The 15,621-nt window shown below is 40.6% G+C and overlaps 2 protein-coding genes across 4 annotated transcripts in view; one reads left to right on the top strand and one right to left on the bottom strand.

Moving 5' to 3' along the window:
* MCM8 (minichromosome maintenance complex component 8) overlaps positions 1-3,968 on the bottom strand; it is a 47,145-nt gene extending 43,177 nt beyond the window's left edge. Inside the window, exons 1-3 of one of the 2 annotated variants that reach the window (XM_010836450.1) lie at positions 3,670-3,968; positions 680-884; positions 317-400 (exon numbers count right to left, since the gene is read on the bottom strand). In XM_010836450.1, the coding sequence (XP_010834752.1) occupies positions 317-400; positions 680-824 (229 nt within the window). In that variant the 5' untranslated portion in view covers positions 825-884; positions 3,670-3,968. The remainder of the gene's footprint in view (positions 1-316; positions 401-679; positions 885-3,669) is intronic. The other variant, XM_010836451.1, reaches the window with a different exon arrangement.
* A 58-nt stretch (positions 3,969-4,026) lies between these two features.
* Positions 4,027-15,188, top strand: TRMT6 (tRNA methyltransferase 6). Of its 2 annotated transcripts, XM_010836448.1 has the most exons (11): positions 4,027-4,395; positions 7,140-7,267; positions 9,121-9,230; positions 9,783-9,874; positions 10,002-10,085; positions 10,352-10,476; positions 11,250-11,608; positions 11,991-12,076; positions 12,710-12,812; positions 12,904-12,990; positions 14,310-15,188. In XM_010836448.1, the coding sequence occupies exons 1-11, from the start codon at positions 4,268-4,270 to the stop codon at positions 14,499-14,501; spliced, it is 1,494 nt and encodes a 497-aa protein (XP_010834750.1). In that variant the 5' UTR covers positions 4,027-4,267; the 3' UTR covers positions 14,502-15,188. The 2 variants fall into 2 exon arrangements, with proteins under 2 accessions (XP_010834750.1, XP_010834751.1); XM_010836449.1 differs by lacking the exon at positions 7,140-7,267 and having other exon boundaries at positions 4,142-4,395.
* The last annotated feature ends 433 nt before the right edge of the window (positions 15,189-15,621 follow it).

Raw genomic sequence — 15,621 nt, 5'->3', positions numbered from 1 at the left:
ATCTAGTTTACCTTAATGTTCCCTTTTTGTTCTTTTAATCCTCTGTCTGTATACCCAATTCTCTGTATTAAATCCTCTTTTTGAAATAACTAGTGTGGGTTTGTTTTTCTGATACAAAAATGAAAAATAATGCTCCTGAAACATAATTTGTTTGGGTGAATCAAGATTAAAGAAAAGGAGATGGAGGTATATATATAAATATATATACACACATATATATATATGTAAGCAGAATAAATTATAGTAATTTGAGATGTAGCATCTAAAGAAAGTTAAGAAAATAAGACTTATAGTACTTTAGCACTTTAAACTCTACCTTCAGAGAAATAAAGCTTCCAGCCTTTATATGGTATGAAGTGATCCAATGTTGACTGTAGTAGCAAAGACTGTGGGGTTTGTTCTGAAAAAGCAAAAAAACCCACAAAAACAGAATACTGGGTTAATAGAAACATTTTTTTCTAATTTGCTTCCCCTTTTAATGAGATACTGACATGTTATTAACAAATATCTAAATTACAGGTTTCACTAATTTTGGATATTAACATCCAAATGTTACCTTTAAGGGTAACATCAAATAAAAGACAGACAAATTTGAATTAAACTGCTTTTCACAACAGGCATGAACAGATTCCTTCATGGAAGAAAAAAAAAAAATTGAACTACTGTTGGCCTCTCCTACCAGGATGTTTTCCTGTGGCTTTATTCAAGTCAGGTCTGTGCTCTCTTTCTCTCCATTTTCCTGAGAAGCCCCTACCACCTCTTCCACTTTTCCAGCTTTGAAATCTTCCTTGTCCAAATCCTCTGCCTCTGTACTTTCCATTCATGTCTTTCAAAAGATAGAGAATAGGAAAGTCCTCATCAAAACTGTAGGGGAAACCGTATTCCTAAAAATGTATTAACACAGTAAATAAGCAAAAATTAGTATATACTCTAGTTTGAGACCAGCAAACAGGCTTGTGATGTTGCACAGAATGGTACAAACTCCAAACACTCTGCAGTTACTCTTCTAATCCTCACCTCTTTTTAAGGCATACCACAGATGTTTAAACAAGTATATTGAATGATTAAAATGATTTTATCCCATGATAAAAATAAGAAAAGGTACCATAATTGCTTTCAAGGAATTCCCACAATAGAAGTGAAAACAAGAGGTAATTAACTCTAAAATAACTTTGTACTGTTGTGAGACTTACTACAGGGCAGCACTAGCTGAACATTATCTTGACCTGTGACTTTAGGAATACATCATCACAGCTCCTTACAGTCAGTCCAGCAGTGTTCTATCCACTTTTATTAGAGACACATGGATATTCTTTTTTTTAGTTAATTAACTTTTATTTTGGTCATTTGTTGTTGTTCACTCAGTCGTGTCCAACTCTTTGCGACCCCATGAACTGCAGCACACCAGGCTTCCTCATCTCCATATTCTGGAGCTTGCTCAAATTCATGTTCATTGAGTTGGTGATACCATTCAACCATCTCAATCTTTCTCAGCATTAGGGTCTTTTTCAGTGATTCAGTTCTTCGCATCAGGTAGCCAAAGTATTAGAGCTTCAGCTTTAGCATCAGTCCTTCCAATGAATATTCAGGACTGGTTTACTTTAGGATTAACTGATTTGATCTCCCTGCTGTTCAAGGGACTCTCAAGAGTCTTCTCCATCACCACAGTTCAAAAGCATCAATTCTTCGACTGCTAAGCCTTCTTTATGGTCCAGCTCTCACATCCATCCACTGGGAAAAATCATAGCTTTGACTATAAGGACCTTTTTCAGCAAAGTAATGTCTCTGCTTTATAATACGCTGTCTAGGTTTGTCACAGCTTTGCCACGCCACAAATCAAAAACTACAATGAGCTGTCACTTAACACCTGTCAATGGCTATTGTCAAAAACACAACAAATTTATGTTGGGGAGGATGTGGAGAAAAGGGAACCTTACTACACTGTTGGTAGGAATGTAAATTGGTGTAGCAACTATAGAAAATAGTGTGGAGCTTCCTCAAGAAATTAAAAATAGAACCACCACATGATTCAGCAATTTCACTCCAGAGTACAGGAAGAAAACAAAACCACTAATTTAAAAAGGTATTCACCCCAACATTCACAGACACATTATTTACAACAGCTAAGATATGGAAGCAACCTAAATTGAATGGATAAAGATGTGGTATGTACACACATACACACACACCATGAAACATTACTCAACTATGAAAAACAAACTCTGCCATGTGCAACAAAATAGATAGAGCTGGATAGTTTTATGCTTAATGAAGTCAGTCAGAGAAAGGTACTGTATATTTTCACTTATAAGTGGAATCTAAAAAATAAAACAAAGACTTCCCTGGTGATCCAGTGGTTAGGAATTTGCATCCACATGCCTTTGGGGCAACTAAGCCCCTTTGCCACAAATTACTGAGTTCCAGCTGGGAAAATACTGAGGTGGAGGAGCCCTAGAGCCTGTGCTTTGTAACAAGAGAAGTCACTTTATTGAGAAGCCAGGGCACCACAAGGAAGACCCAACACAGCCATAAATAAAAACATTTTTAATGTTTAAAAACTAGTAGAGAGGGGTGTGGGTGGAATCGGTAAAGGAGATTAAGAGGTACAAACTACTAGGTATAAAGTAACTGAAAAAAATGCAATGCACACAACAGGGAATAGAGCCAATATTTCAATTTCATAATAACTTTATGATTGGGATTTTCTTTTCTTTACGTTTTTGTTTTTTTTGTTTTTTGGCTGCACCGCATGCAGGATCTTAGTTTCCTGACCAAGGATGGAACCTGTGCCCCCTGCGGTGGAAGCACTTAGCCCAAGGTATTCCCTGAAGTATAACTTTAAGTAAAGTATAATCTATAAAAATTTAAACATTATATTGTACACGTGAATCTAACATTATAAATCAACTACACTTCAATTTTAAAAAGTTCCTATCTTAAGGATAAAAATAAGAATTTATCATAACATAGACTGTAGGGCCGGAGAAGGCAATGGCACCCCACTCTAGTACTCTTGCCTGGAAAATCCCATGGGCGGAGGAGCCTGGTGGGCTGCAGTCCATGGGGTCTCAAAGAGTCCGACACGACTGAGCGACTTCATTTTCACTTTTCGCTTTCATGCATTGGAGAAGGAAATGGCAACCCACTCCAGTGTTCTTGCCTGGAGAGTCCCAGGGACGGGGGAGCCTGATGACCTGCCGTCTATGGGGTCGCACAGAGTCGAATATGACTGAAGCAACTTAGCAGCAGCAGCAGACTGTAGGGCAATTCATTCCAAAACCGCCTATCCGCATCTTTATTTAAAGCATTTAATTAATAAATAAGTTAATAAGTTCATGATGTTAAGGAACTAATAGGGCTTTGATAATATATAGACCACTCATATATTTAAAAAATTTAGACCACAGGAAATAAGCGAACTGATTAAGATCAAAGTTGTCTGGTGACAGTACTGGGCTGAAACTTCATCTCTGCCATTCTTAAGCTGAAGCGCTGCTTCCAAACGCTACCTGCCGCGTCTTTTACAAATGAGGTAATATGTGAGAATAGTAAAAATTCCAACACAAATCCAAGAGGTAGGTCTGGAGAATGAGTAAAACCCACTGTCGGGCTGCTATGCTTGGTTATATACGCCACTTCACTTACGTCTCCTCAAGACTAAGCTCTTACTTGCAAAAGACAGAGGTCCCAAAACACTCAATTCACTGCTCGGCTGACTCTCGCTTCCTCTAGTGGGAAGGCAAGGCGAGGTGAGAAGAGACTTCGCGGTGCGAGCTCCTCAGGTGACTCTACCCAAGCCTCGCAGACTTTTCACGCTTAGCTCTCCTGACGTTCCGGCTCGGGACCGAGTCTTGTCTGTTGTAGCGGCTCGAGGACCTCAACTTCTCCACCTAGACCGCATAGGTTAGCCAGAAAACGTCTACAGTAGGCAGCCACAACAGCGATGCAAACCAAACTTTTCCTAGTTCTTTTTTGGCGCTTCTGTGACGCAACTTCCACCCGAAGCCGCGCCGAGATGTGAGGGGCGGGATGGAGGACAGCCAATCAAGGAGATTAGCCAGACGGAAGCCGCGAGGCTACCGGAAGCCCTCCCGAGGTTCCGACCGGAAAGCGGAAGCGGCACGCAGCACGTGGGGGCGGTGCCGGTCGGAGGCTTTGCGTCCCCTTAGGTTTCTGGAGGTGAACCTGCGGGCGGCAACGGCCTAGCGCCAGGGTCGGAGCGCGAGGAACTGGAGGGACGCTGCGGAGCAGAGACCCTCTGAACATCATGGAGAGCTCTGTGGATCAATCAGGCCCACAGCCACAGTATCCCGGGAATCACTGCATCCGCGACGGCGACTTCGTGGTGCTGAAACGGGAAGATGTGTTTAAAGCAGTGCAAGTCCAGCGGAGAAAGTAAGTCAGGTCTCTGGCCTTAGGAGTTCTCCGCCGCCACCTTCTAGACATACTCTCTCACCGGGGTCCCTTTCTTGGTTCTCTGGATTCTCAATCTTCTCCCTCGTTATCTCCTCTCGGATCTTTCCACTGAGGACTTAGCCCCCAGGATCCCATCCTTGGCCCTCGGGATCACCCTCACGCCTCCTGTCTTCCAACAGAGCCGTGACCTTATTCCTGGTCCTCTATGTTAAGTATCTTAATCTTTCCAGAGTCCTTTCCCCATTCTTGGCCCTCGCTCGTGTGCCCCGCCCCTCTTCAGCAAGCCCCTCCTTTCCCCCCTCCCCCACCCCTCTTCCCACATCCTGGGGTTCTTTCCTCAAATGTTGGGTTCTTCTCTCTTGTCTTCTCACAAAACCCACCCTTCACCCTCTGATCTCATCCTTGCCTCCCAGAACCCCCTCATCACTGTTTTGTGTTCTTGAAACCAACACCTTTTATTCTCCCAGATTTTCTGATTAGAAATGTGTGCTTGCTTCCAAGTACATTATTTCTATAAAATGCTTATATTAATTAAGCTTTTAAATTTAAATATAGCAGTACAGCAAAGTCCTTAGGTTATAAGTTTGATGAATGATTCCACAGTTAACACAGCTGTATAACGACTATACAGGTGAACCTTTGGTTTTTCTTTCTCGTATTGTCCTTTTAAGTTGCTTTATCACAAGATGTGGTTGTTCGAATGTGGGTCTTAAAAACATACTCTTTTAGACTAGGCTTTTCATTCCCAAGGAGACAGACAGCAACATCTTTATTTCTAAAAAGTATTCTTAAGACACATACTTTGAAACACTTTTTATCAGTTTTCTTGGCAGAAGCATAGCATTAGTTTCCATTTTATTTAGAAAATGATTCTGAGCTCAACTGCATACCAGGGCAGACTGTCCCTTCACTTTTTCCACAGGGCTGCACTCATCTGGTTGGGCAGAAGCAATCCTGGCTCTGTGAGCAGACTCTGCGCATCTCACTCTTGCCCATGTCCTTCTGACTAGGTCCCACTTTCCTGACAGCGACCTCCTGTCAGGCCGGTCAGTTTGAGTGATGTACCCTTCTTTGCATATCAGATCAGCTGCCAGAGGGTAAACCCAACCCAGCTCAGAACCAGTGTTTCACAAGCACTGAACTAATCAAAGGATGAGGCAGGGGATGGTGCACAATCTAGTCTGAGCTGAGTTTCAGCTTCTCTGAGGGGATTCATGTCCACAAATATTTTGAGTCTTTATTATGTGTCAGTCACTGAGGACCCAGCAAAGAACATGAATTGGCCCTGTCTGATTCACTTAGGATCTTGGAGAAATTCACTCAGATGATTCTAGTGAGGAGACTTAATGAAGATGGACACATACACATACAGAGTTATGAAAAGGTCTGGAGCACCAGTAGAGACTTGTGATGCATCCAGGGGTCTAGAATGATGGGAAGCCTTTGGCCGGGGTGATGTGGTGCCATCTGATTCTGTTGTGGTCAGCCTCTCAGGGCACACAGAAAGAGAAGGTGTGGGATGGGGCACAAAAACTAGTCAGTACACGTCTTTCAGAATTCAGAGTTCTATCGGTGTGGGCAGTGTCCTGAAGCTAAACAGACTTCCTGAGATCCATTGGTTCTTTGTTGAGTAGACTGTGTTATGTAGTGGAAAGAACCAGGCTTTGGGTTCAGGCAGACTTGGATTTAAATCCCAGCTCCTACTATGTAACTGCATTTTGGGCAAGACACTTTTCCTGAGCTTCAAGATTGCTCATCTGGAAAGAGCTATGTCCAGGATGACTAAATTGAGAATTAAATCAAAAAGTGTGAACCATCTGATACATACTACCTAACCTCTGATCAACACTCAGCAGGTGTTATTTCTCTTCTTTTGAAAGGAAAGTTTTTTTTGGCTTTTGTGGGATTTCCTTTTTAAATTGTGCTGTGCTTCAGTCATGTCCGACTCTTTGCAACCCTATGGACTGTACCCTGCCAGGCTCCTCTGTCCGTGGGATTCTCCAGGCAAGAATACTGGAGTAGGGTGCCATTTCCTTCTCTAGGGGATCTTCCCCACCTAGGGATGAAACCGGTGTCTCTTAAGTCTCCTGCATTGGCAGGGTGGGTTTACTACTAGTGCCACCTGGAAAGCAAAATCTGGGTAGTGGGAAAAGCTAAAATTGCCAGGGCCTCAGTAGAGCGTTGTCAGTGTTAGGCATCACTTACAAATGTGTGAATTGTCAGTAATGTTTACAGGCAAATACCATTTGGTTTTACTGGATAATTTTCAAAGAAAATGGCCATTTAGGCCAGGGAATTTGTTAAATCCGTGTCATCTCAATGATTGTTCAGTTTTGAGGTTTTCTTGTGTTCAGGAGGTGTCACAGTATGTGTGTTAGTGGCACGGCAATCTTGGCAACACTTTATGCTACTCAGGAAATCTGAAATATGCAAATTTGGACATCTTGTCAGTGCAAATTGGAGCCAGACCAGTGCCTCGGAAAAAATAATGTCTTCTGTCCCTGTTTCTCATTCCAAATTCTTTGTTTTTGTGCCTTGTTTATTAATTTTATCTATCTGCCCGTAGCCCGGTTCTCTTTCATTCATTTGTCAGTTCATGGTCAGAGATAATGCTGCCAATTATCCTTTAGGGAGAGTGATTATGAAGTAAACTAGGTCAAATATATCTTTCCTAAATTGAGTGCAGATGAGATTCAGCTTATTGATTGCATTTTTCCCCCCAGGAAAGTAACTTTTGAAAAACAGTGGTTCTATCTGGATAACATCATTGGCCATAGTTATGGAACCACATTTGAAGTGACCAATGGAGGAAGCCTTCAGCCTAAGAAGAAGAAGGAAGAGCCTACTTCAGGTGCACTATACTACTTAGGATGAATAAAATAGATGCTCTTGAGCTGTCCAGTCAGAAACCTGTCAACCTGAATTAATTCTGAAATGCTAGCCCAGGCTGTTCCCAAAGGAATCTGAACTCACAATCTGAGAACTGTAGCTCAGTAGAATGAATTAGGGTTTGGTTTTGGCTTTGAGATATCCTGGGTTCTAACTCCAGCCCATCATTAACCAGCCCTCTGACCGTGGGCCAGATATTTAATCCCATGAATCCTTGCAACTTCAGTGTAAGAACAGGTGTAGAGCCCTGTTGGTGTCTAGAAGTTACCGACTTTTGAGGTAGATAGCATATAGGGAAGAGGATAAGATGACGGGTTTTTAATTCAACTGACTAGGTTTAAGTTCCAGCTTCATCACTTACCTGGTAACCTTGAGCCAGTTATTTGGTTTCTCTAAGGTTTATCTGTAAAATAGGACCATAACACATGCTTAATGACCAAGCTATAGTGAGTATTCAATCATATGACACATAGGAAGTTGTAACAGCCTCATGGGTTTAGTATTATCATTAAATTGAATCCTTAAATTTTTATTAAAATAAGTATACTTAAAATATTTTATGAATAAAATTATTAAATAAAATACTAATGAAATTCTGATTCAAACCACTTTACTAAATATTTATTAAATATTAGATATAAATATTCATATTTTTATTAACCATCAAATACATTCCAGGCATGATTAAGCACTGCAGTTACAGCAGTTTGTTAGATAGACCATCCCATAAAATTTATTTAGCAGTGGAAGTGTTAGTCATTCAGTCGTGTCTGACTCTTTGCAACCCTATGGACTGTGGAATTCTCCAGGTAAGAATACTATAGTGAGTTGCCATTTCTTCCTGCAGAAGATCTTCCCAACCCAGGGATTGAACCTGGATCTCCCACGTTGAGGGCAGATTCCTTACCATCTGAGCCATCAGGGATGCCCACTTAGCAGTGGGAAATGCCAAAAATAGGAAATGCCAAAAATAATCAAATAGACAAGCAAACAGCATAATTTCAGGTGGTGATGTGTGCTACGCAGATGGTGGAGCAGGGAGGTGTACTGAAGGCTGATTGAATGAGATAAGACTTGGCTAAGATGGTAAGCTCAGCCCTGAGTGATGTAAAGAGGATCCACCCACTTGGAAACGTTGCAAGAGCATTCCAGGTGGAGGGAGCAGCAAATGCCAAATTCCCGCATTGTAACCACCCTGCTGTGTCTGAGGAACATGAGGAAGTGGAGTGGCTGAGTACAGGGCTTGAGAAATGAGACCTGAAAAGTAGCCGGGTACCAAATCATGTGTAACCTTGCGGGTCGCCTTTAAATTGCTACAGGAAGTCACTGTGTGGTTTTGTGCGTTGGAATAGATGAGCCAGTTTGCATTTTAAAAAGAACTCTGCTGTCCAGGTGGATTGTTAGGGGGCAAGAGTGGAAGCAAGAATATGAATGAGAGGCTTGGGCTAGTTGTGACAAGAAAGGATAGTGGATTGGGGTGGGGGCAGTGGAATTCATTGGAAAAGACCCCGATGCTGAGAAAGATTGAAGGCAAAAGAAGAGGGCAGCACAGGATGAGACGGTTAGCATCACGGACTCAATGGACATGGATTTGAGCAAACTCTGGGAGATAGTAGAGGACAGAGGAACCTGGTGAGTACAGTCCATGCGGTCACAAAGAGTCTGACATGACTTAGCAACTGAACAAGAAAAGAAGTAGAACTGAAAGGCCAAATTTAAGTGGCCGACGGGCTGGATATAGATATAAACTTAGAAGAAGAAAGATTTTTAAATAATTTCAGATCATATATGTCATAGAGCAATTTTCTTCCTTAGAAACCAAAGAAGCGGGCACTGATAATCGAAATATAATTGATGATGGAAAATCTCAGAAACTTACTCAAGATGACATAAAAGCTTTAAAGGACAAAGGCATTAAAGGCGAGGTAAAATTCAAAGAATTTTTTGTTTCGTTTTCATTTTTTATTTAGGAAATTGGTTGCTTTTTAAAGCAGACTTTTCCTAAGGTAAGATGTAAAAATACAGTACATTTCTATTAAAAATATCTTGAAGTGTTTATGCAATTCAGTGTGTCAAAGATTTTGTTTCTTAAACACAAGAATGTAAGTGAATGACATTACTAATATTGTTAACAAAAGGGAATTTGATAACTTACTGCATCTTAGAGCTTGACTTTGTTCATTTTCAATAATGTTTTCAGCCAGTGTCTTCAGGACTGACAGTGTACATTACCTCTTTTCTCCCTAAATTGTATATGTCTGTTCTTTTACTTTGATTTAAATGGAGTTATAAGGTACTAATATTTTAATACAAATTCTGGATAGAGTATAAAAATACTAAGTTCATCCATTTGGACTTCTGTGGAAAAGGGCCTGGAGAATCAGACTTTTGGATACACTCTGTGGTAAGAAACCTTTGAAGTTATCTGTGCTATGAAAATAAAGTTTCAGGAAATCTGCTTGCTCCTTTTCTTATAGGAAATAGTTCAGCAATTAATTGAAAATAGTACAACATTCCGAGACAAGACAGAATTTGCTCAAGATAAATATATAAAAAAGAAGAAAAAGAAGTAAGTAATTATGCTTTTAAAAGGATGAAAATACAAAATATTTTTATAGATTTATAAAATGTATTATTTAAATAAAATATTTTTAAACTAGCTTTTTAAAATTAATGTTCTGTTTTTCTTCCTCCAGATATGAAGCCATGATTACTGTTGTGAAGCCGTCCACCCGCATTCTTTCAGTTATGTATTATGCAAGAGAACCTGGAAAAATTAAGTACGCTTTGTTTCCTTTCAAAAGTATAATTGGGGGAAAATATATCTTTAAGAAAGTCATGATTTTAAATAAAATGAAAATCTTGCTCATCTGCATAAAGTATCCTCCTACTTCATAAATTGTAAGTCCTTTTTTACTATTGCCTCCAAAGCAATCAATAATCTTATCAACATCATTTTTATGAAACAAACAAAACTTGAAAAATGATGGTTAAAATAGAAGACTTTGCTTAGCTAAAAATGAATACATTATTCTTTTTTCCTTAGCCACATGAGATACGATACACTCGCCCAGATGTTGACATTGGGAAATATCCGTGCTGGCAATAAAATGATTGTGATGGAGACGTGTGCAGGCTTGGTGCTGGGTGCGATGATGGAACGAATGGGAGGTAAGATTTAATGTTTTGATGTTCATTAAAAGCCTACCATGATTTGAGTAGAGGGGTCTAAAAAATTCAAACTCATGGAAAGTGAGGTTGAGTTACTGGAAGTTAATGAAATGACTTGGGTGTGCCTGCACAGCTCCAGTCTCTGGGAGCTTCCTCCACAGTCCACATCTCCCAGCCTGAGCTGTGTTGGCATCCCCAGTGGCAGTGTCCTTTCCAGCTTCCATGTCAGTGGGGGTGGTTCTGAAGCCTGTGACCGGCTAGGACTTCAGGACAGTGATTTCAATTTCAGTAAACTCTTGGGTAACTGGTGCTCATTTTATTGGCCTGAATTGAGGGGAGGGAATAGGGTGGGAAGAATACTAGGTATGTATCCTATCCTAGAAGAAAACAACACAGCCTGATTTGCCTACCCTTTCTCTGACCCTGTTGAAGATAAGAACTTTTAACTGCCTGTTTAAAGATTGGCCCAGAGAGAAGCTGAGAGCCAGTCGCCAATCATGTTACATACAAATTCGCAGGCGCACAGGGTTTTACTGTAGTGTCAATGGGGGTATACTTCTTTAAGACTTCCTGTGTACCTGTTTGGAATTGTGTTGCCTCCATTGGGAAGATATATAGAGTCCAGATGGACCTCCCTGAGGAGCTGCATCATCTTCAACCTCTGAACAACATAAAGCAGAGAAACTTTCAGTCTCCATAACATGGCATACCCTGAGGGTAGCATAGTCAAGTTGTCTCCATTAAGCAGATGTCTGTTTCTTCTATCTTTTCAGGTTTTGGCTCCATTATTCAGCTTTATCCTGGAGGTGGACCTGTTCGGGCAGCAACAGCATGTTTTGGTTTTCCAAAATCTTTCCTCAGTGGTCTTTATGAATTCCCCCTCAACAAAGTGGACAGTCTCTTAAATGGTACATTTTCTGCCGAGATGTTGTCTTCAGAGCCAAAAGACATTGCTTCAGTTGAAGAAAGTAATGGCACACTGGAGGAAAAACAGACTTCTGAACAAGAGAATGAAGATAGCATAGCAGAGGCCCCAGAGAGCAATCACCCAGAAGAACAAGAAAGAATGGAAATTGTCTCTCAAGATCCAGACTATAAGGAGCCTAAAGAGAGTGGAAGTAAAAAGGATTATGTAAGAATGTTAAGAGTTCCCACTACCCTCATAATGCTTTCCCCAAGGCTTCAGTTAACTTCATGTAAGCCTTGAGATTTGATTTGACTTTAAGAGCATCAGCTCCCAAGATAATAAATATCAAAACAGAGAAAGAGTGTGTGTGAGTGTATACATGTGTGATTTCATCTTTGGGATGGAACTTTAGGATACAGAAGCATTATATAGGTAGCTCCATGATGGTTTTATAACAGCAGGGATCTTATGTGTTTTCAACTTCCCTATAAATGATCTCCCTCTGTTGCTTTAGTTCAAGTTGATAATTATTGTTAAAATGTTTGGATAGACCAGTATTTCCAAAAACCTGACTCAGCATGTTGGTTTCTTATTTCTCTTCTTGAAGATTCAGGAAAAGCAGAGGAGACAAGAAGAGCAGAAGAAAAGACATTTAGAGGCTGCTGCTCTGCTGAGTGAAAGAAACGCAGATGGGTGCGTTGATGAAAGATCACAGGCGATGTCTTGGTGTTCAAGGGCTCTGCTTCAGGCAGATTAGCACTCTCTGCTTATCTGCTTTGGTTGTAGCGGGGACAAGCATGATGATTCTGTCTTGGATTTGTAAAGAAAGGAGACTGCATCTGGCAGGGGTGGGAAATTGATTATGCTGATTTCAGAGTTTTAAAAGAAATTGAAATTTCTCCAATGATAGCACATGATCAGATGGGGCTTTGCAGTCCCACTAGCTGCAGTGGGTGGGGCATTCCAGTTGATGTGATACTGGCTAAGGGCAAGGGCTAAGGAAAACCTGACGGGAGAGTTAGATTTGGGTATCTACAAAGCCAATGTTACAATGTTGGATTTGTTTCCAGATTTTTTTTTTTTAATCAAGAATGTCATTAAATTCCACTTCGAGTTGCCAAGCACCATAAGAGTTTATAATCCAATTTGTGTTTCTTAGAAAGTAATAGTTCATGATTTTACTGTTTGGGATCTCTAGAATATTATATTTAAAAGTCTTCCTTGTGTGAGTCATGCAAATAAATATATGAATATTTTAGATGCATTTCAAAACCTGTGCTCCACCTTGGGACATAGAGAAATAATTTGTCTAACATTTTCTTGCAGGTTAATTGTAGCTAGTCGTTTCCATCCCACTCCACTGCTGCTGTCTTTGCTGGACTTTGTGGCTCCTTCAAGGCCATTCGTGGTCTACTGTCAGTATAAAGAGGTAATACTGACATGGAATGGACTAGAATTCTTACATCTAAACGTTGCAGCCCTCAAAATAATTATTTATAGAACTCTGTTTATGCCTTTAGCCTCTGTTGGAGTGCTACACAAAACTTCGGGAAAGAGGAGGGGTCATCAACCTCAGGCTGTCTGAAACCTGGCTCAGAAATTACCAGGTACGTACGTGTTCTTACAGCCAGTCCCTGGGAGCTACTCTCCTGGGTTGCCAGCACAGTAGTACCGAAAGCTGGGGCTCTCCCTATTTCTATCTACAGAGATGAAAGAGTCTCATGTCTGTAACTCAAAGTGCCCTGACCTTTCCTGACCCTTTTTTCTTTTATCATGTCATAGTAACTCAAGTCCAGAGACACTTAAAATGCAGACAACTGTGCTTAATGTTTCCCCAAGGCTTCGAGAGCACTGTACAGTGAATAACTGATAATAGCAAAATTCCTCAGCTAACAAGAAGGTGACCCTTTCCTCTTTGCTGGGATGTCTTTGCAGCAAGTGTTCAGGATTTCCTGATGGAGTCTGTAAGTTCAGGTTCTCTGAAAGGTAGAAGTGTAAGAGATTGATTGGAGAAACACCTTTGAAAGATAAAGAGAGAGGGAGCAGGATTAGGCAGGGAGCGTTGCCAGACCATCGTGCCGGCATCGTGCCGGTCTGATGCCTATGACAGAGTTGGAGGACAAAGCGGGAGGAAGGGCTTGCGTGCTGCTCCGAGAAAGTCTCAGGATGATGAGGAACCCCAGAGCAGAGATTGCCCACTAGAGGAGTGCAGTATTGGACAATTGTGGTACCTGTGCTCGGCTATCAACTTGGAATAACCCATAGCCTCCATATGTGTGACTGTTAAATGCACACATCTTAAAGGAGCAGCAGCTAAAGGCTTTCTGTTGCTTCACCTCAACAGCCAGTTCCCTGTTAGAGATCTAAGACGTGGCGGGGGGCGCACCTCATGACTGTCACAGGCCCTGCTTTGCTTCCTGGATATCTTACTTAATCCAGGACATTCTGCAGACCTGGAAAACCTTGCACTTCACAGTAGTCAACTTATTTAGTTCTAGAAACAGGAGAAAAGAATTTTTGACAAGAATTAACAGGGTGTTGGAGAAGGAAGGCTCTGGCTATATGTCAATAGCTACTTCTCCATGGACCCAGCTCCGCTGTTGACCATGAAGCTTTCTGGAGCCAAGAGGGAGAAAGCCAGGCCTAGAGCACTACACAAACCAGTTGCCCTTTTACCTCCAGGAACTTGCTTCAGGTTTAAGAGAAATTATTTCACTTATATTTTTCAAAGAAAATCACTCAAATCAATTTCTATACTTTTATCTGCACTATTATGCGAAAGAAGGACCTCCTTAGGAATTGGTCTGATTAATTTGTTCTCTCTTCAAGAGAATCTGTGTCATTTAAATTCTGATTTCTGGCATGTGTATTGTTAGCATGGCCTTATCTGCTTAGGGAAACATGAATGTCTTTCTGTCTTGATTAGGTTTTGCCAGATCGAAGTCATCCCAAACTACTGATGAGCGGAGGTGGAGGGTACCTTCTCTCAGGCTTCACTGTTGCCATGGACAACCTTAAAGCAGACCCCAGTCTCAAATCTAGCACCAGCACTTTAGAATCTCACAAGACTGAAGAGCCAGCAGCTAAAAAACGGAAATGCCCAGAATCTGACTCTTAACCTTTTAAAAATTGCTTTGATTTTTGTTCTCAGACACTATACAGTTAGTAAGTAAACCTTAAATGCCATTACTAATTGTGTTTTCATATACTAAGAATAAGAACTTGTTTATACACCTGTTCCCAGGAAGGACAAGTAAGCCTTTTGTCCACCTCTGACATAGCTAGGTTTGGACTGTCGAAACCTTGAGCTGAAATATCTGAACCTGGGGTAAGCAGTGGTCTGGTTTATGGCCAATTCTGTTTATTTCACAAAAATCTTTAAGTCCTTTCAGTACTCTGTGCAAATTTCTTGAGAATTTAGAGATCAAAGAAATATATTTATACAAAGTTTTGTTTATATGTTAAGCTAAGTGGAATAACACACCATCAGTGAAACTTGGGTACTATAAAGAAGGAATTTGTGGAAGAAATTTCCTCTCTTCATTACGTTCTCTTCAACCTAAGCAATATGAATGAGTGTGAGATTTACAGTACCAAAAATGTCCATCCTTTTCCTTTCAATGGAATAAACTTTTAAAAAATATTTTACTATTTTAATAGTTGATGACCTGGAAAAACTCTTGAGTATTTATTTTATTGCTGTTTTTGTCAGTAGGTGTAGTAGGGTACTTCTTTGCATTGATTTGCCAAACCTCTCATTCTTTTGTTCCAAATAAAGTGACTAGAATTTTTATGTACTATTAAAGGAAGCAAATGGTTTTTTCTCCCCCCAGAGACTTATGGAGATAGATACATGTATGTGAATATTAGTATATGCACGTATATATATTTATATACACACACATGCACATGGAGACAGAATGCACTGTCTGTATGAACTATAACAAAGTTTAGTGCAGGGCTTAGACCAGTCCTCATTGCATTAGTGTCACTCCTTGTCAAATGTATTTTAAAGTGCCTTTTTTGGTGATTATTAATGCTGGTTTGTTGAGCTCTGGCATGACTGGGGGTTAGCCTTTCTAAGCTCTGAAAAAAAGTGTAATCAAATTATTTTGGTCATCTGCTGCAGCCAAGAAAAAATGTTTAGAGGAAGTCAAGGCTCTTGTCCATTGAGAATCTGAGTCTTGCTCATTAAACATGTTCATCATGTATGTTGTTAATTTCATTATAGAATAGAT

This window comes from Bison bison, unplaced genomic scaffold, assembly GCF_000754665.1.
Source record: "Bison bison bison isolate TAMUID 2011002044 unplaced genomic scaffold, Bison_UMD1.0 scf7180017864063, whole genome shotgun sequence".
Taxonomy (NCBI): Eukaryota; Metazoa; Chordata; class Mammalia; order Artiodactyla; family Bovidae; genus Bison; species Bison bison.
The sequence above is the reverse complement of the archived record's forward strand: the minus strand, read 5'-3'. Positions and strand labels throughout refer to the sequence as shown.